Source organism: Orycteropus afer, unplaced genomic scaffold, assembly GCF_000298275.1.
Source record: "Orycteropus afer afer isolate SDZICR_OR568_19922 unplaced genomic scaffold, OryAfe1.0 scaffold00264, whole genome shotgun sequence".
NCBI classification, from domain to species: domain Eukaryota; kingdom Metazoa; phylum Chordata; class Mammalia; order Tubulidentata; family Orycteropodidae; genus Orycteropus; species Orycteropus afer.
In genome coordinates this window covers 499,441-519,176 of record NW_006921851.1, presented here as the reverse complement: position 1 = coordinate 519,176, position 19,736 = coordinate 499,441, and the positions used below count along the sequence as shown (strand labels likewise).

At 51.9% G+C, this 19,736-nt stretch overlaps 1 protein-coding gene across 1 annotated transcript in view; it reads right to left on the bottom strand.

The window, feature by feature from the left end:
• Positions 1-1,864: 1,864 nt before the first annotated feature.
• Positions 1,865-19,736, bottom strand: part of AGAP3 (ArfGAP with GTPase domain, ankyrin repeat and PH domain 3) — a 122,704-nt gene continuing 104,832 nt past the window's right edge. Inside the window, exons 11-19 of the mRNA XM_007950146.1 lie at positions 17,564-17,668; positions 11,276-11,438; positions 7,498-7,665; positions 5,658-5,795; positions 3,639-3,793; positions 3,435-3,525; positions 3,060-3,282; positions 2,180-2,435; positions 1,865-2,071 (exon numbers count right to left, since the gene is read on the bottom strand). Coding sequence (XP_007948337.1) covers positions 1,865-2,071; positions 2,180-2,435; positions 3,060-3,282; positions 3,435-3,525; positions 3,639-3,793; positions 5,658-5,795; positions 7,498-7,665; positions 11,276-11,438; positions 17,564-17,668 — 1,506 coding nt within the window. The remainder of the gene's footprint in view (positions 2,072-2,179; positions 2,436-3,059; positions 3,283-3,434; positions 3,526-3,638; positions 3,794-5,657; positions 5,796-7,497; positions 7,666-11,275; positions 11,439-17,563; positions 17,669-19,736) is intronic.

The window sequence follows — 19,736 nt, the reverse complement described above, 5'->3', positions numbered from 1 at the left end:
TCTTAGGAGCTAAGCCAGGCAGAAGTTGAAGATTTCATGAGCCACTGTCATTTTGACTACAAGAAATCCATCTACACAGGTCTAGGCAGGAGCAGAGGTTCTTTGGCTGTGCCACCTGCAGAAGGTAGATAAGAGCCTGGGCAGGAAGGCTGCAGGGTTAACAGCTAGAACCAAGGCCCCCGTATGCCATTTTCTTCTGGACTGACCTATGAAGCCTCCTTAACTGTATCAAGCAGGATTCAGCCAGACCAATTTCCCTTAGGGAATCTGGAGGTGATTATTTCCAGTATTTTTCAAGCCCAGGAACCCATTTCTACATGTACTCATGACCCTGTCTCTATTCTGTCCTTATCTATAGTTAAGGCTCTTATCAGCTTTGCAAAAGGGGCTATGGGTGGAGAAACCATCAACTATGTAATAACCAACTACTACTCAGGAGAAACCATAAAACTTAATTTCTTCTGAGCAGTATTATTTGGTTATTCACCAACACACAGGCAGGTGCCCACACACAGAGCACCAGGCCATTAACACCCCATGTATACTGATGATGTTCTGGAAGGCAAGGGCTATCAGGTAGGGTGGTCTCCAGAATGGGAGAGCAATTAGCTTCTCAGAGAGCCAAGATCCTGATTAACATGTTCTTACCTTTTAAGAACTAGGGGAGAGAAGGGGCTTCCCCCAGGTTTTCTTTCTAGGATAAGGGGAGGGGGGAATCTCTGGACTCTGCCTACAACATGGCTCTGCAAGATGGTGGAGGGCCATCAGCTCCCCACCCCCCACCCCCCATCAAAAGAAAAGTCCAGATACAAGTCCATTTCTGCTGTAACTGAACAGTCTGCCGATAGAAGTGCTGCCCTAATACTCTTTTGGCTTTCTTGAAACTCTTCCCTTGCATGTTGATTTGCTCAGGCAGCCAGGTGAGTTCAGTCTTCTTTGCGGGGGAACACTTTCAGTGTAGGGGTGTGGCATGAGGTTACTTGATAAAATACTGGTGAAAATAAAGAGAGCAGCTGGACAGGATTTCTGAAGGTGGAGGTGGTGGAGGGAGCAAAGTGGGGAAGGCGATGCGCAGTAGGAACCAGAATTCTGTGTCTCCTTTTCTCAGGGCTCACCGTTCCTGAAAACACTCGCCTCCACCTTGGCAAGAGAAGGCTGGAAAAATAAAAGCAAGGGGGAGGCCAAGGAGGGAGACAGCATGGGAATCAGGCAAAAGAAAAGAAAGATAACTGAGAGGGGAGAGTATTCTAGAGCTCAGAGCAAAAATGAGAAGACTGGACAAAGCAATAGAGATGAGGGGCATTTGGGGAAAGGCAACGAGAGAAAAGGGGCAAACAAAGCCACACACAGCTTGGTTTATTGGCTCATCATACACGCAAAAAAATATGTACACAACATAAATATTCCAATGTACAATTTTACATGAGACTCAGAGATCAACCCCATCTCTTTCACCCAGTACCCCCTAACCTGGGCCCTATCCATTTTCCACTTTAGGATAAAGGCTTGCAGGGGGCTGGCACTAAAAGGTAGGAATCTGGAGGAGGGGAGAGGTCCTGCTCCCCTCTCCTCACAGGTACCTCCAAAGGGCCCGTCCCTTTTCAATGGCACCTACAGGGTAGAGGGCTAAATTCCTCCACTCCCACTGTCTGCTATAGCTTGAATCCCAAATCTCCCCTCTGACCCTTTCTCTCTTCCCCACTTATCTCTTCTCCTCTTTGAAGCTCTTCCTTAGTTTTTCCTCGTTACTTCCTTCTACATGTCCCTAACCCTTAGTCTCTGTGTCTTTGTCTCCCCAGTGCCTGCAGGGAGGTGGGTCCCCAGTCTGCATAGTCCTTCTGGCCCGTGGCCCTCTTCTGGGGCCTCATAGGAGGCTGGGACTTCGGTGCAACTCAGCAGAGGTGTTGGTGCCACTGGTGGGCTCTCGGCTTGGGGTGGGTGCTAAGCTGCAGCCCTCCCCAGGGCAGCCGTGCTGGAGCAAGATGTCTGCACACTCCTGGCTGCCGGCCCGGTGGGCATAGGCCAGGGGAGTCAGGCCCCGGGCGTCTTGGCTCCTCACATCTACCCCGTACTGCAGAGAAAGAACATTTTCCCAAGTGGCATAACAGGAGGAGAGAAGGGCGAGGTGGTCAGAGGTGTGGGTCAGAAGGTCTAAGGACTAGGCTGGCGCAGCACTCACCCAGATGAGCAGTTGTGTGAAGACCACGTTAGCCATGGCACTGGAGAGGTGCAGTGCAGTGCGCCCATCCCCATCCCCATACGTCTCGTTCACCTCCTCCTTGGACCCGTGTGCCAGCAGTGTCACCAACAGCCGCAGGTCGTCCTCTACCACGGCCCGAAGCAGTTGCTGTCCCAAGGGTACGTCCGAACCTGGCAGGGGTGCCAGGAAGAGCTTCTGCTCATATTTGGCCCGGATCCACCGCTCCTTTTCCTCCCTGCAACCACAGTCCACCAGGGGTCAGTCAGGGAAAGGTCAATTAAGGGCGGCAACCAGCTCCAAAAGGGGGCAAGCAGGGGTTGGTGAGAGACAGTTACACACAACATAGAGGAGAGACAGACCAAAGACACTCTGAAGCCTCATTCAACAGGGTGGGGATGGCTGAAAGGAAAGAGCATCAGATGCCTGGGACCAGTAGACTAGGGCCAGCAGGATGCCCTGAGTGGCCGTTTATCTGGCTGTCTGTATTTTCTCCAATTGGCAGTGCTGGAACAAAGGGTTAGGGGCCGGATGGGACAGGCCGCCTGTCCTATCTACCATCCATTCTCTCCATCTCTGCTTGCCAGTCCAGGCGCGGTGTACCTTGGCGATAGTGCCTGTGATAGTGCCTGCGCATGCGTGCCCTGCTGGCCCCTGACCTGTGATAACACTCAGAAAGGGCTCAAAAAGGGCCAATTGTTGGGAGGTGCTGAGTGACAGGCTGAGGGGGAGGGGCATTCCCAGGGGCTAGCAGCCAAGAAGCAACAGCCACTTTAACCCTTACAGCCCCCTACCAGCCATCTACACCACCCCTGGCCTCTCTTCTAAGGCTTGACATGACCCCCCTTTGATGGCGGCTCACCTGCATGCTTCAGGTCCTGGCTTTGAGTAGCCCTCCAGGGAGCCCTCCCAGACACTGTTGGCCAGTGCATTGCCCATGGCTGTCATGACTGCCAACAGCTCTGGGGGCCAGTCGTCCAGGTCAAGGGAACGTACACGAGACAGGTGTGCCCCCAGGTGCCGGTGAATTCCTGAGCACTCAATACACATCAGGGCGCCCAGGTTCAGGCTGGCCCAGTCTGGATCTAGGAGATGGGAGGAGATCTTGTGAAGCAGGGGGCAGCCCAAGACTGTAAAGACTAGAAAAATCTCACCCCCACCTGCTTCTTAATCATTTCTAAAGCCACCTTTATGCCTTCCCCACCCTCCTCTGCACCATACTCCGCCTCTTACTCACTAGGTGCATCACAGTCAATACAGAAACTGTTGCCACGAGCAGTGCGGACGGCTTGCACAGCCAGAGCTGCATTTGGATTCCCCAATCGGGTCTGCAACATGATGGAGAAACAAGATGGGGGGTGAGATAGGTGTCAGTCCCTGCTGCCTCTGAGTCCCCAGTGTAGGCTGGTGCTGCCACCAGGCCACACAGTACCCCACCCACCTTGTCTTTGGCGCTGCGGCAGCCTTGCAAACTGGCGAGGATCTGGGCTTGGACGCTTTGTACCCACAGCTCCCGCTCCTCTGCTGTGGAGGCCTCAAAGTGCCATGTCTGCCCCGTGAGGGACACCACCACGAACTCAAATGATTCTTCCACGTCTGTGAGGACCGTGGACAGTGGGGGGTGGAGAGGGAGCACAGCATCATGCACACGACCAATAGAATGGAATACCCAGAGACTTAAACTAAAACCCAGAGTTGTTAACTCCACCCACTGCCCTGCTCCTCTGAAACTCCCTCACCCACACCTCCCCTCCACTGCAAGTGGCAAGTGTGAGGAGGAAAGAGTAAACTTTCAGACCATGGTGCCTCTTGTGCCTCAGACCTCTCTTCTTTGCCACCTGTGAATCCCAAGGTAGAATAGGGGGGACTCAAGATCTGGACCCTCGTGGCCCCACAGCCTGAGAGCAGTGCTCCCTTGGAGGAGGGGAGCTATGTGTTATCTAGAGAAGGTGCTGTGGGTGCTAGAAGGCGGATGCTGGTGGGTGGGGGAGGTGGGTGTGGGCACCATCCGTACATGTTAGCTGCAGCCGCCTCATTTTGCAGCTCATTAAACCCAATATTCCTGACGGCGTCGGGCGTGGGGCTCCTGGGAGCTGAGTCCCCTCCCCCATTACCCTGGCAGCGACAGGCAGGAAGGGCAAGGGGAGTTGGAGGGAGGAGGAGCGGCTCCTCCATGAACCAGGAGACATGAACAGACTGGACAGGGCATCTGCTATGATGGACACCTAGACAGGAGGCTGAGGCTGCTCTAGACTCTCCTCTGCAGCCCCAGAAGACAGCCACCCCAATCTCATTCCTAGTGGCCACCAACCCATGGATGACCAATCCCTAACAGGAGTGGGATTGTCATGGGGGCTGGAGAGACAGCAGGGGGTGCCTGTGGAAGCCAAAGAGGAAGCTAGAGGCCAGCTGAGCTCAGCTGAGGGCAGTCTCCCTACATCTCCCCAAGGGTCGCTTCCTAGCTCAGTGATACACACACTCCTGGAATTCCTCCTCTTCTGGGCTCTGAACTCAGGGTACATTAATAGAGTTGCCTTCCTAAAGAAATAAAATTGGCACTTTTCTTCCCCCAGGGACCCACCACCCTTCACCTTGCTTTCAGTCACAGCCTTTGAACTTTATAATCTCCTTGGTCATTTGTGGGATGGTCCCTGGGATGCAGTAGACACCCCATACCATGAGCTGCTAAGCCCTACTCTGTCAAAGGCACGCAAGAAAAGAGTGCTCTTTCCACGGAGGTGATCTCTACCCACCTAACTCACACACCTGCACTCAGAGTGGAGAAGAAGGTAAGTAAAGTAGGTAAGTTAAACTTATCTGAGGGCAGAGAGAGCTCAATCACTGAGAAGATGGATGTTTGTTTTTTTTTTTTAATTTTTTTTTTTATTTTTTTAGGATTTGGGTGAAGATTTACAGAGTAAATTCACTTTTCATACAGCAGTTCACATATACTTTGTCTCATGTCATTGACCAAAATGAGAAGATGGATGTTTTAAAGGTACTTTGGGAGAAATTAGAGTAGCACTGCTATAATCGATACAAGATATGACAAAGGTCCTTCACCTGAAGATGACTGAGGCATGGCTCAGCCCATCTAGAAACACTTATTAAGCACCTGCTATGTCCCCAGTATTCATCAGACTCAACAATGACTCAAGAGACACAGATCGTAGGTCCTGGACCCCAAGTCTTAGAAGAACAATCTGTATGGTACCCTGCTGACTTTTACCTTCATTAAGAATAAACAGAATGAGCTTAAATTTTAATGGGAAGGACTTAAGTTAGGCAAAAGAATTTTTCTGACCAAGATAACCAAAAGAAGTTGTGAAACTACTTTCATTTAAAAAGTATTATTAGAGTGCTTAGTCAGTGTAAAGCAGGAAACAGAGGTGGCTGTGAGGTTACTGCCCCAAAATTCCACTGCCCCTCCTGTGCCCCACTTTCCCTTTGTCCTCCTAACCTTCAGTGGCACTGGTGGGGCCATCCTGGCGGGGGGTGCCGGTGCTCTTTTTCCTTCGGTGCTTCTTCCGGTTGGAATGGGGAGATGGGGGAGGCTCCAGCTTGGGGCTGGAACTGAGTATCTCAGCTGGGCCACTGGCTGGTGAGGGGAAGAGGTGGAGACGTGTGGGAGAGGGAAGGTGGAGGCTGGGGTATGGGGAGAGTGGGAGGGATGTGAACACAAGGGAAGAGGAGTCCCTGCCTTATCGCTGGGCCAGGCCCAGAGACGCCAGACTAACCCTCTCTAAGGTGAGGGACTCTACCCATCCTTAGGTGTCCCAGCTTTGGAGGAAGAACATGTGGAGAGAACATGTAGAAAATGGGCTGAGAGAGTGGGTCTGGAAGCAGAAAGGCACAGGAAGGGGACGATGGCTTCTGCAGCCTGGAGGGGTGGAAGGCAGCCCAGGGAACTCACAGGGAGCTGAAGCCCCAGCAGCTCCGCACCAAATTTATCCTCAATCACACTCCCCGCTCCTCACAATTAATAGCAGAATTAGAAACAATCAGGGAGCTGCCTAATTACTGTCAATTAGAGCGGCTAATCAAGCTCCTGTCTCCCACACCCCACCCAGCGTTCACCACTAAATGTCAAACTTCATTAGAGGCAGACATGCTCCCTCCCTCCCTCTCTGCCTTCCTCCTTCCAGACTCCACCAAGAGCCTCACCAATACCAACAACAGGGCCTGTCACTGGGAACCCAGGGAGCCTCTGAAGGCCCTGGTAACCCTTCCACTCCAAGTCCCTGAAGACCAGTTCCAACCTACTACCAGCACATGCCTGTGTGGTCCTCTCTCCCCTCCTAACTTGGCCTCTCAGAGCTCATTACTTTGGGGTTATGCTTCTACTGGGATAGGGACCTGGGAAGGGTCTTTGGAAGGCCAATGCTCCTCAGACAGGCCTAGGCCTACTCCCCAGCTAGAACAGCAGAGCAGAAGACCAAGCTTCTGCTGGGACACCCTACCCCCTTCACCATCTGCCCAGGCCTATGGGGACACCTGTGGCTGTTTCCTCTTTACACCTCCACACAGAAGAAAGGGATGTAGATGGGAAAGCAGGGAGCAACCCCTTTCTCTTCTGATCCTCAGAACTGCTGATAGAGTCTATGGCCAAAGGGTTGGATATATATGGATAAGAGTAGTATAGATGAAAGAAGGAAGCAGACAGAGAGGAGGAAAAAAGGCTTACTGAGGGGCAGGGAGAAGAAACCAGGGGAAGAAAGAGTTGAGATGTGAAGAAGGTATGAAAATGGAAAAGGGGAATGAATCTGAGAGGAAGAAAATGAAGAACAGCCAAGGAAAGTGGGAAGAGAGGAGGCATGTAGGCAGGTGAGTAAACTATCTTTCAGGCTGAGTTCTTGGATCATGTGCAGGGGTGGCTAGGGGGTCGAACATAGGTAGAGTGTTGAGAGAGTGGGTAGGGGTTCAGGAGAACTCCTTCACCAGGGTGACTAAGTGCCTCAGGAACACTGCTGCCCGATGCCCTTCCACCAAGAGGCTGATTGGGCAGAGCTGGGTGCTCGGAGTGGGGCACTGGTGGTGGTGGTGGTGGTGAGGTGAAAGTGAGAAAAGTAGGGGTTAGGGCAGCAAGCTGTGAGCACCAAGCAGAGAAGGAGCCCTCTTCTGTTTCCAGGACACCACCATCAGCTGGCACCCAGCTGCTGATGAAACCTTAATGGCCCGCGGAGCCCACCCCTACCTGGCACAGTCCCCTCAGCAGAGTACCAGTGAACCCACAGCCTCTCTAGCCACGGTCCGCAGCACTCCCCGGGGGGCGGGCGGAAAGGCTAGGCCAAGCCACTCACCGGGGTGTGGGGTGCCCAGAGGCAGGGAGGTAGCCTCACTCCACTGGTCTGCGCTGGAAACGGAGCAGGAGCGCTGGGGCAGCCCTTCTGTGCGCGGGCCCACCAGGGCTGAGTTGCCAAGGGGGCGGTCAGAATGCAGGCACGTGCTGCTAGCCGAATGGGGGGCACCTGGGGGCAGGTGGAGGGTCAGACTGGGGGCACAGTTGGATGGTTCAAATAGCAGAGTGAGCACCCAGGGTAGCTGCCACTAAACCTTGGACTGGAAACAGGGCTAAAAAGGGTAGAACCTGAAGGATTCCAGTAGGACACTGACAAGCCCCCCACCCCACCCCAGGTAACTGCCAGGTTTACCTGGGTACAGGAGGAGCTCAATGGGCCCTGGCCTTGAGGCCTACCATCTCCTCTCTATAAGTTCTGTGCCCCCATGTGACCCTGGGAGCCAGGAAAGCGACAGGGAGTGGGCAGGAAGGGCTTCCAATCTGGAGTGTAAGGACTCTGTTGGGCACAGGTCAGGGACTCCCTGACCTTTGCAGAGGCTGGAGTTTGGCATTGACCCATCTCCCTGGTGCTCCTCAGAACCGCCTTCCTCCTGCCCCCTGCACCCTTGGCCACATATGCCATTTGCTCTGCCTCAGCTATGCTGCCATTCTAATGAGAAATAAGTATATCAAATTCAAGTAATTATGTCTAATTAGTATTAGTAATTATCCTGTTGGGCTGGAGAAAATTAATCTTTCGTTCCCCATCAGGGAAGAATGGCAGAGGCTCTAGGAGCGCCAAGGATGGGGTAGGACATGGCTGGCAGTAGATGAGGAGGGACAGTCAGCTTCCCCAGAATTTCCTCTGGCCTTGCCCCACCTCTGGAGAGGTCTAGGGAACAGCACAGAGCTTCAAGGCCTGTAAGGCTGAGGGCCTGAGTAGGCCATGAGAACCCAGACTTTCCTCCCCTTCTGTAGCTCACCTAAGACTACGGCCAGGAGGAAATGAGCTATGGTTGACTAGTGGTTTAAAATCTTAAGGGAGGAGTAGCCAGGTGTTGGAGGTCAATATAAAGGCCAAATAAATAAATAAGAAAGGGGGGGCCTGGAGCTGGACAATGCTAGAGGTAGGAGATGCCAAGCTAGAGATGGCAGACACTAGGCCTCAAACTAGCACTGGGGCTGTGCATCTGGAAGCCCAAGGATAGGAAGCACTGAGCTAAAGCATCTGGAAGGTAAAGGAACAGGCCAAATATTCCAAATGTTTCAGGGATAGCTAGATGCTTAGAGGCTGAGGACAGGATTTGTGTTGCTCTTGTATTTGCCAGAACACCCCAAACAGGACCAGACACATAGTAAGTGCTTAATATATGTGTAGCACTGAGGGACCACAGGCCTATCAGATACCCTACTTCCAGGTCTCTTGCTTCATAATCCTGCCCCAACCCTGATCTGAGGTCCCACCTCTCTTACCTCTCCATGTGCCTGCTTCTCTTCAGGGAGCATGCTCAGTTCCTTATTTCTCACATACCTAGCTGTTCTCACCCCTTGCTTTCTTTCATCCTCATTCCAGTTCCCAATCTTATCTTTCCTCTCATCCCCTGTCCCATCCAAAGATATCTCAGGTCCCAACTTCCTCCCCAAGCCCTCCAACCCAAAACCCCAAGGGAGGGAAAGTGCTTTCCCTTTTCTTTGTTAATTCTCCCCTCATTACGCCTGCAATCCCACAATCAGTGTGCACTGTAATTGTCGAATTTGATGCTAATGATTAATGAATTAAACATGGAGTCATCAATTAGTCCTTGGAGGATAATTCTGCATAAAGCAGCGGATAATGTAATTACAGTAACAAAGATAATGAGATGTTAACATCGCCCGGTGAGTGAGAGATGTGTGTGAGTATGTACGAGGTCGGTGCAGTGTTTGGTGCAGGGAGCGGGCGGGAGAGTCCATGTGCTCCTGGGGAGGCTGCAGTGCGCGTGGGTGCTAGGACCAGGGGACCTGAGTGCATATGCTGCCTCCCTTCCCCATGTGTCACTTGGAGCCTCAGAGGAAGGGTGTCAGACCACAGCAGGACAGAGTGTCTTACTTTTTCCCTCTTTTTTCAACCCAACAGCCCAGCTCACCTTCTTGCCACCTGCCTTCCAGGACTAGCCTTCCTCCTTTGGCTTGTACTTACTCCCGCTCTTTAGTATGAGTAAAAGCCCCTTGGTCTCTGTAGGTAGCTCTTGGAGAGACCTGGAGACCAGGCTGACTCCCATGCCCCACCCCTGCTGGAGAACTCCCTATAGTGGAGCACTGAGCACTTCTGAGGCCTTCCACTCCACCGCACTAGCTGGTTCCTCCCTAGCACACCCCATGCAGGAGGCCCTCAGGATGCCTGCTTGTGGGTAAGTGGATTGTCATCTTCTCCTTTGTTTCCCTTCTCTTCCTTACTGCATGGGAGCTCTCTATCTACACAATTCAAGGGTTTCCCCTGTCTGAGCTCAGGTTAGTGTAGAAGAAGGCAGACAGACACAAGTTAAAATCCCAGCTCCCTCACCTTTAGTCATGTTATCTAACCTCAGTGGGCCTATTTCCTCACTAATAAAAGGGAGACGACTATCTCTGCCTTACAGAATTATGAAACTAGGGCCTGGTGTTCAGAGTGCACCAACACCTGACACACCTACTCAGTGGGGTTACTCCCTGATCACCCTTATGCTAGGGCCCCCACAATGGGCTGTGTGGTTAAGGAGAAGAAAGCCTAACATATACATATATGCACACACACAGTGGGGGGGCCCTGAGGGTCCTACCTCCCCTCTCCCCCAAGAAAAGACTATATTCAGGAAGCTGTCACACTGCCTACCTTCCCTTCAACCCAGAGCTCTCAATGGCACTAGCAGTATTTTCTTCAGGCCTATCCTACCCATCCCAGGAAACTTAGTATCCCAGGCCCCTGACTCCTAAATATCAGTAGTATTGTCCTTCCACTGTGACAAACAACCCCCACATGTTCCCTAAAGAAAGAGGCACACCCCAGTTGAAAACACTGCTGAGAGCTGACCACTGGGGCAGGGATGCAAACCATGCCTGCAGGCAGGCCAGTGTCTTGAAGAGCTGCTGCTGGCTCAGGGAAAATGAGGTCCAATTCTCTAGGACAACATCAGTGATGGTGAAGTCCCATGAGAGGGGTCCAGGACCTGAGGGAAGTCTTGGGGTGAGAGCTGGGTGTGGGAAGGGCAACTTTCAGTAAGCTGGGCAATGAGTGTGGATGAGGAGGCAGAGCTGGGCCTAGGAAGGCACTGGGGACAGAATATTTTTCACTGAAAGCTTATATGGAAAGTAAAGAACATGGCAACAGAAGGCTGCCCTGCCTCAGTCTCCCAGCCTACAGGCACATGGCAGCATCTCTCAAAGCTCTCTGAGCAGAGACACCACCTCACTGCAGGCTCTCTTCACCCATGGCAACCCTGCCCCTTCCCCTCCACCTAATTCCAGCTAATGGACACCACGGTGCCCCTTGTCCCTACTGGGCTAGAGGCTGGGCACAAGGGCCAGAAACCCTGCTCCCACACAGCACCTGCCTTAGCTTTTGGCCTTTTACTCCAAATGAGAGAGGAGATAGTCTCAGAGTTGGCAACCTCCCACACAAGCTATCTGGTCACATTCTACTATCCAAGCCAACTCTGGTCTAGATATTTGTGTTATCTCTGCTCCCTTCACTAGGGCAGTGTTCTGGCAAGTCCATTTGGCAGAGATGGTCCTGAAGCATGACACCTTCCTAAGCCCCAGCTGCAACTTCCTCAGTGCCTCACCTGAGCCCCCACCCAGCTGGGTGCCACTCCTCTCCAGACCGTTGGCCCGAGGGCTAGTGCCCGAGGCTGAGGACAATGTGGCACGGGGTAAGCGCTTCCCAGGCACTTTCACGGTGGTCCGCAGCAGGTCAATCTCCTTGCCATGGATGTTCTGCATGTAGTCCTGCAGGCCACATGGACAAGACGGGCAGACAAGTATTAGGACAGTGTACTCTGCTATAATCCTGTGTCACTGGCATTAACCCTCTCAATCTCTGGATCTCCCCCTGTGCCACTGTGGAGGCAGGGAAGAGGAAGGAAAGTGGAGTTCTGAAGCCCACAGAGTATCTCCAAGTATGGATCACCCATGCGACTCTGAGGGGCTCAGCCAGGGAGACGCAGAGCCAGGGAGATATGAAGACCTGGAACCAAGACCCAAGGCTCATGGCTGCTTTAGGGGCAATACAAAAGCAGGCAAGCAGTGGGCCCAGGTGGGATTGAGGGGGCCCATGTGGCTGAAATACTTGCTGTGATCAGTCAGCTCTACAGGCTTGAGACAGTGGCATGCTCTAGGCCCTGGGGGCTGGCCACCCAGTACTTCAGCCATTTTCAGACACTTCCCACCCAACACTTCAGATAGCACCCAGGGCTAAGAACAGTGCTCAACAACAAATAATTGTTGAACAGTTTAAAGGAAAGCCTTTGGTTCTGTTTGCTAAACGTAGGGATATAGCGATAGTCCCATGGTCTCACAGGTACCGATGGGTACCTTGCTATCAGTAGTAATAATCATAATCACATCTCCTGTCCATTCCTGAGCCAGGTATTCATTGTTCTATTGCTTTCACGTATCACCTCATGTAATCTTCACAACGGCCCCATGAGGGAGGTATTTTTATGCCTATTTTATAGATGAAACTGAGGCTTAGAAAGATTCATCTGCCCATGATCACACAATGAAAGTAGCAGAGCTAGATTCACACCTAGGCTTTTCGGATTTCAATAGCCCATCCTAGACCTACATCCTACCTTAAGTCCATCCCTTGGGGGCCACTAGAAGCAGAGGCAAGTAGAGGGCCCAGGCAGTGGGAGCACTTTGTACTCTAGGCTGTCTTCCCCCCATCATTTATGCACAGAGTGCAGGGCATGACTGCATAGCAGGGCCCAGATGCACAGCAGTGCCTTGTCTTCAGTCCCTTCTACTTTCTGTCTGAGACCCAGCACCTGGTCCCAGCTTCGCTCTGGTTGTAGTCTCTCCTCTTGGCCTTGTGACTCCTATCTCTAATGTACCTTCACCATGGAGCTCCTCACAACTCCTGGCTAACACTCTTCTCGTGTAGAGAACCCCTCTGCAGGGGTCACATACCTATCTGAGTTTTCCATGGGCACTGCCTGACTTGTGACTGCATCACACTGATTAGACACAATCATGAGGGTCTCAGAGGACTTCTGCACCCAGATAGCTTGTACACAGGTGCTATTGTTGATGAAGTCTTGCACCCTTGCAGGCCCACCCTCTCACCTCTGCCCACTTTGGGGCGTCAGGCCTCTTCTATTTCCTCACCGCTCAGCCTCAGGAAAGGCGTGCATCCTCTGCTCAGAAGAGCAGAGGGAGGAGGCAATGGGAGAGCAGAGGCTCCCACCAGGGCTCCAGGGCTGCCTTGTACTCTGGAAGAGTAAAGAGGACCATAAGGTAGACAAGGAGTGAGTGGCCCTGAAGAGCCAACAGAAGGTGGGAAGGAGAGCCATGAGGAAGAGGAAGCAGAGTACTCTCCTGACTCTCTGTGCCTAGGCTGGGAATCCTTGACAGTTGGTATCATGGATGGAGAAGAGGTAGGAGGGTGCCACTGAGGCTGGAGTGTTAGGCTCTGATGAGGCCTTTCCTTCCTATATCTGGCTGAACTTAGAGTTGCCCTTTATTCTTGAAGCAGCTATTATACCCCATAGGCAGATACCCTTCAGAAGGGGGTTGGAAGACAATGCATGTTTGGGGGAGAGCTTCCTTTCTCATAGTCATAGCCCCTGCAACCCTGGCCTGGGTCCCTGAGCAAAAAGAACATGCACTGCTGCTCAATCTCAGACCGTAAAGCTACATAACTGAGAAATCAACCACAGCTGGTTTCTACCCAATTGAGCACTCCTTGGACACCCTCCCCCAGCCAAGAGGGGTTCACCTCAGACTATGATTGAATTTACTGAGCTTGGCCTCAGACCTGAGCCACCCTGATGTGGCTGTGAAGCCAATAATCCCGGGGGCCTTCCCTGTCCTCCAACACCCCCTCTAACAGCTCCTTGTCTAGCAACTTGGCCTACCCACCTGTCATAGTTGGCCTCCTGTCTTGCTCTGAGCTCACTGTCCAGTTCTTGACTCCATTGGCTTTCCCTCTCCAACCCAGAGCTCTCCATTTCCACAGCAGGATCCACGCCCACTCAGCTCCAGATTGCCCCTCCTCTTCCAGGCCTCTCCACGTGCCCATCCCCAGCCCCTCCGCATAATCCCTTCTCGGAACTGGCTGCCTCTAGACAACTGTTAACAGCTAGCCAGGCCAAAGGCACAGCTGCTGCTCCATCCTGGGGGATGGGTCTTGGGTCTGCTCTAGTTCACAAGGAGGTCATGGCAGTTGCAACAGTTTCCAGGTCCCAGGACAACCCTAGAAGACCTAGGGCTTGGATGTAGAGGGGTAAGTTGACCCTAAGCCAAGAACAAAAGCTGCTTACAGGGACTCCTTCAGGGCCAAGGAGCCAGGACCTAACTTCAGCAAAGGACCACCTGTCAGGGACACTTCGAATCCAACTTGCACATCTCAGACAGACCCAGGCCAGGCTGCCGCCTCACGCGTGAGGGGCTGTGACTCCCGCTCTTCTCCTGTGGCAGCTCAGCTCCAGGCTGCATGCAGAGGTGGAGCTTGGCCCTGGAGGATGGTGGCGGTGAGCAGTTAGAGAAAGAACAGCAGGGACAGAGACCCAGGGGCAGAGCAACAGCGTTTCCCTCCGTCAGCAGAACAGGGAGCGTGGCGACTGCAACAGCGGCGGCAGGCTGCTCAGGAGAGCGGTCACCACGGCTGCCTTTATTACCCACCATCAAACAGCAATTTCTTCCCCAGCCTCCTTGCTAATTACCCAGCCAGCGTTCTCATCTAGTTTTATTACTGGAATTAACAACGAGTTCAGAGCGTGGAAAGCTATTAAGATGTGTGATTAAGCCACATTCAATTAGTTTCTACAAACAATTTAATTGATGTTGCAGATAGAATTAACAGAAGGTGATTGTGTGAATGGCTCCACTGGCTGCAAAATGGGGGAGGCTATGGCGGGCTCTCTTGGGCCAAGCAAGAATGGGCTCAAAGCTCCAAACGGGCCACCACTCTTCCTTTACGCATGCCGCCCAGGCCCTTCCAACCTGACTGGCCTCCCCATAAACAGGGGAGTTGCCAGGCAAGGCTTGACCATGGACAGGAGCATGGAGGCTGTATTTCTCTCAGAGCCTAAGTCAGGTAGTGCTCTTCATCTCCAAAGCTGGTGAGTGAGAGAGCCACAGGAGGAGGCCCAACTGGCCACTGCAAGGGAAGGGCTTCCATGGCCAGGGACTAAAAGCTTTCTCAGGCTGGGAAAGAGGGCAAAAGGGACAGCTGGTAACACCTGAGTGCAGTCCACCAAGGAATGAGATAAGTGAAGAAGTGGATGAGAGAAAGTATCCCTCCACTAGAAGAGAACTTACACCCTGTTATGGCAATATCCTGGAGCAGTCCTTGATTTTGCTTTCACTTGTACTTTTACTATAACCTCCTAGTTTTGATCTCAACAATGTCTTCTTAATGAAGTGGTGACCATCTGCAGAAGAGTTCCTGCGTTAACACACTTGGCTGCTAACCAAAAGGTTGGAGGTTCGAGTCCATCCAGAGGTGCCTCAGAAGAAAGGTCCAGCAGTCTACTTCTGAAAAATGAACCACTGAAAACCCTATGGAGTACAGTTCTACTCTGACACAAATGGGGTTACTGTGATTCAGAACTGATTTGGTATTAACTAGATTTGAGAAGCATCGCAGTATAGATGTCACCATCTGCACTTGCCGGTTCTTCCTGGCCTTGTCTAAGTGGGGGAGGCCGAAGCCAGCAAGTGGCCTGTGAGTGGTAGGTAGTGATAGATCATGAAGATATGCTTTTATAAGCTTTGTCCATTTGATCTCACACAACTTGCTGGGCCAGGGCAGCAGAGGTGGGCCTGGCAGGCCTGGGCTTAGGTGGTGGCTACGAGAGATGGCTTCCTCTCCTAATTCACCTTGCAAAGAAGCAAGGACAGGCTTCAGAAGCTATGCTATGCAGCTCCATCCAAGGCCCTGGAGTATGCAAAGCCACACGTGTCAGTAAGTACAAGACTCCCCAAGCTGGCCAGTGTCTATTCCCCAGCCCTCAGGACTAGACAACAGGGCTTAAGAATACTTACCTTAATGAGGCCTCTCTATAGGGATTTTTTTCTATTAGTCCCCCAAAAGAAAGGGCGTCTTTGCAAGTGCAAAAAACTGGGGCAATGCTTAGGGTCAAAGTTCCAGTCTCAACTCACCACCAAGCCCCACGGACCCTGAATTTTCCAATGAGTTAACTGTGTATAGAAATGGCATTCCTCAGGCCTTCTTCCTTTCCAAATGAAAACTAAACGAGATGAAACTCTTCCCTCCTTGTCCCAAGACCCTGGGTGAAGGGAAGAACCATAGCGCCAAGCAGAATGGGACAGGTAAGAATGCAAAGCAGGATGCAGGAACAGGTGGAGAGATTGGTCTACTGTCTGGCTTTTTCGAGTTCACCAATGGGGATTGACAGAGATAAAGACAGAGCTGTGCTGCCATACTTCGTGTGCAGGTATCTCTGAATGGGGACCTCAGAGCTCTGGGCCTCAATATTGTGCTCTGTGACTGAAAAGGGTGGGAAGACAACCTCAAGGAGATCTTTCAGTTGGGAAATACACAGTCCTACTCAGATTTCAGGAACTGACTCCTCCCTTCACCTCTCTCAGGTACTGAGGGTCTGCCATATGGTCAGCACACATTAACAATGTTTTTGGATGCTCCAAGAACACTCTTCATCCTACTGTAGTGCTTTTTCCATCAGACCCCAATGCCTCTGTACCTGAGGAAATGCTGGGGTAACAAGGTCTACATGTGTGCAGAGGGAGTGAGGTGCCTACTACACTAACATCAGATTTCCCCTGAACGAGTGGCTTCTCCCACCTGCCCCTGGTACAGCTTCCACTGACACCTGGCACAGTCTCTTCCCCATAGAGTAAGGAGTACCAGGAAGTCATGACCTCTGAGGGAAGGGGTAGCACCCAAAGGACCCAAAAAGGAAAAAACCCCAGAGGATCAGATTGGGGGCTGGCCAAAAGGGAAGCAGATTGGCCATTTGCTTTCTTCACGCCAGGGCCCTTGCCTTAGTTTCCTTAGTAGCTCTGTCTGGGAAGTACAATTTGGACCAGGCTATGGCTGGGAAACTTGGCTCCCAGCACCCCTTATGGTGGGCCTCTCTGGCCTCTCATGTAGTATCAAGGCAAGCTAGGGGCCCTCTGGAGCAAGCCCAGGGCCTCTGGGCTGGGGGTGGGGCTGGCCCACGTGCTGTGCTTGAGGGGCTTCACAGGAGAACTCATTAGCCCCACAGTAGGGTGGTGACAGAGATGGATTCTAGTGACAGCTGTGTGCTGGAGCCACGCAGGGAGGGGAGGGAGGGAAGAAAGGTGGGGGAGCTGCCACAGGGGCCACTCTACAATGAATAACCCCTCCCAGCTTGGGCATAGGCCATGTACCCCCAGATACTTCCAACTGCAAAAAACCCCACGCCTTCTCCTGCCAACTAAGGAGACTTGTCCAAAGCCCTACTGTGTTTCCAACAGGTCTGCTGAGCTGCCCTCCAGTTCTCCCTCATTTAAGCCCAGGAGCCATGCCCTCTTAGGACTGTGGGCCTGCTCAAAGTACCATTTGGCAGCATGGGTAGTCCAGCCTTTAGAAGGGCAGAGTAAGTGAGCTGACTCCCACAACTAAGACAATGCAAATGTAGATGGGAAACCTGGCTGCTCCAGAGGGTAGGCAGGAAGCAGCCATCCCCAAACTACTTCACAATAGCTATACATCAGCCAATGCTTAATGGCTCTTTTTCCCATGGTGTGGCCACAGAACACAGCTGTGGAGTGAGCTCTGCCCTGGGTCCTCCTTCTCCAATAAAAACTGACGTGCAAATCCTGAGGTCTACTGCCCACCACTCCTGGGGTCAGTCTCTACCTCCCACTCTCCTCCCCCCTCACTGCCAGTTCCCTAGACTCACATGCAGGCTAGGGTGGTAGGTGAGCAGCCCGTTGTCACAGAGTGTCACATATTTCTTCTTCCACTCCTTGTTCAGGGACTTGCCACTGCGCTTCAACAGGATGCCCTAAGAACAGAGGTCTGGTCAGATATAGGAATGGGGATGGTCACAGGCTGTTATAGGGTCTCTTCTATGCCCCCCTGATCCTCAGGGCTTAAAAGGACCTAGAGCTGAGCCAAGGAGAGCCAGGTAAACAAAGGGCTCTGCAGAACCTGGCTCTGCCTATCTGTCAGCAAGCAACCTGGGGCCACCTCTCCAGATGCAATACACTAGTGCTCCATGGGGGTGGAGGGGTCCTCAATCCTCCATGTCATGCAGCTGTGTCTGCAAGAGTAACAGTCAGCAATAGTACTGGCCCTGGCAGGGAGGCTCCAAACTGTGATTCCAAGGTCATCTCCAAAGGACAGGGCTGACATAGTGCAGGGATCCCAGTTGATCCTGGTTTTTCAACCCCTCTGCTACTCTTGGGGGAGTTCTAGAAGAGAGCAGGAACATCACCTAACCATCCCCAGAATGTCCCAGACTCCCCAAAACTGGGTAGAAGGAAGTCCCAGCCTTCAAATCTGAGCAACCACACTTCTGTTTAAGTATAAAGGAGACTTTAAATGTGGCAATTAGATGAACATAAGGTGAGTAAAGCTCCAGGACACAAAGGGCTTCTATTCATTTTGCTCACTGATACAGTCTTAGCACCCAGAACAGTGTCCAGGAACAGTTGGTACTCAGCCACCATTTGCTGGCTACACTAGAAGAAGCACACAGGACAACTCTGTCAGAACTCAGGGAGGTGGGAGGTGGGCTCTGCCAGGAAGAAGATACAGAAGATACCCAACAAGAACATTTGCTTCCTTCTTACAATGACCCTTTTCCTCGAATGTTAGCCCCTCAAAGACACCCTTGCCCATCCCAGCCCTCTTCCTGAAATAATAAGGCAAGAGCATGGTAGAGAAGGGGTGCTGGAGCCAGGAAGAGAACAGGAGCATCACAAAGGTGGGCCAGATGGTAGATCACCTGCAATACCAAGCATCAGCATCCTTAGGCTGAAAAGAGGCAGTGTTTCCTGGAAACTTTGAGACAAAAATCTTAAAGGGGAAAAGAGACGCAGAAAGATCCACAAACTATGGGCTAAAAGGGGAAGGGTCAGGATCTGCATTAGCTGGGATAGCAAAAGGAGAAGCACTTTGAGTTCCATCCCAAGGGGTATTAAGAATAATCTGCCCATGTCTGGAGGGGGCAGAGCCCAGATAGAAAAGAGGCTCTTTAATGGTTTCTTCTTTTAGGATGGAGGGCCTTGTTGTATGTAACCAAGCAGATGGAATTAGGAAATGTGGTATAAGGTGGTGAGCAGTCTCGTCTTCCACCTGTGGTCTGAACCCTGCAGGGACAGGTGCTGACCTGGTTGCACTATCCCCTCTAGGGCTCTTTCTTATAGGGGGCTCAGCCTGGGATGGGTGAGATCAGTACAAGGGCAGGGTAGGATCTCCTTCCCAACAAAGAATGAGGTAAAGATGTAAAAGAGAACAAAATCCAATGGTCTACAAAAAAAAAAAAAAAACCTCACTGCTGTTGAGTTGGTCCCGACTCATAGCAACCCCTCCTTGGGTTTCTGAGGCAGTATCTCTATGGAAGTATATTGCCCAGTCTTTCTTCTGAGGAGTGGTTGGTGGGTTTGAACTGCTAGCCTTCTGGTTAGCAGTCATATACCTTAGGTACTACACCACCAGAGCTTTAATTCCAATCTCCTACTCTTGAAGAGATATTTCATTTCCTTCTTCTATCCTCTACCTCTGTCACCCCCAAAACACAATGGTGTGGTCAATGAGGTCAGCACTAGAGGTTAGTTATCTGAGAATACATCTGTTACCTGTTCCCTGGCCCAGTGAGAGGCTTTAACTTCAAAAGGGGCTCTTGAAGACAAGAAGCATCCATGGGACACTCCAGAAAGCCCATGGGTCCTTGCTCATAACTCTTAAAGGAGTACATACAGTTTTCCCCACCTTATCTGCCTCTTGGATACTACTAGGTTTGAAATCAGGAGCTCTGGTAGCGTAGTGCCTAAGGCACTTGACTGCTAGCCAGAAGGCTGGCAGTTCAAACCCACCAGCCACTCCTCAGAAGGAAGATGGGGCAATCT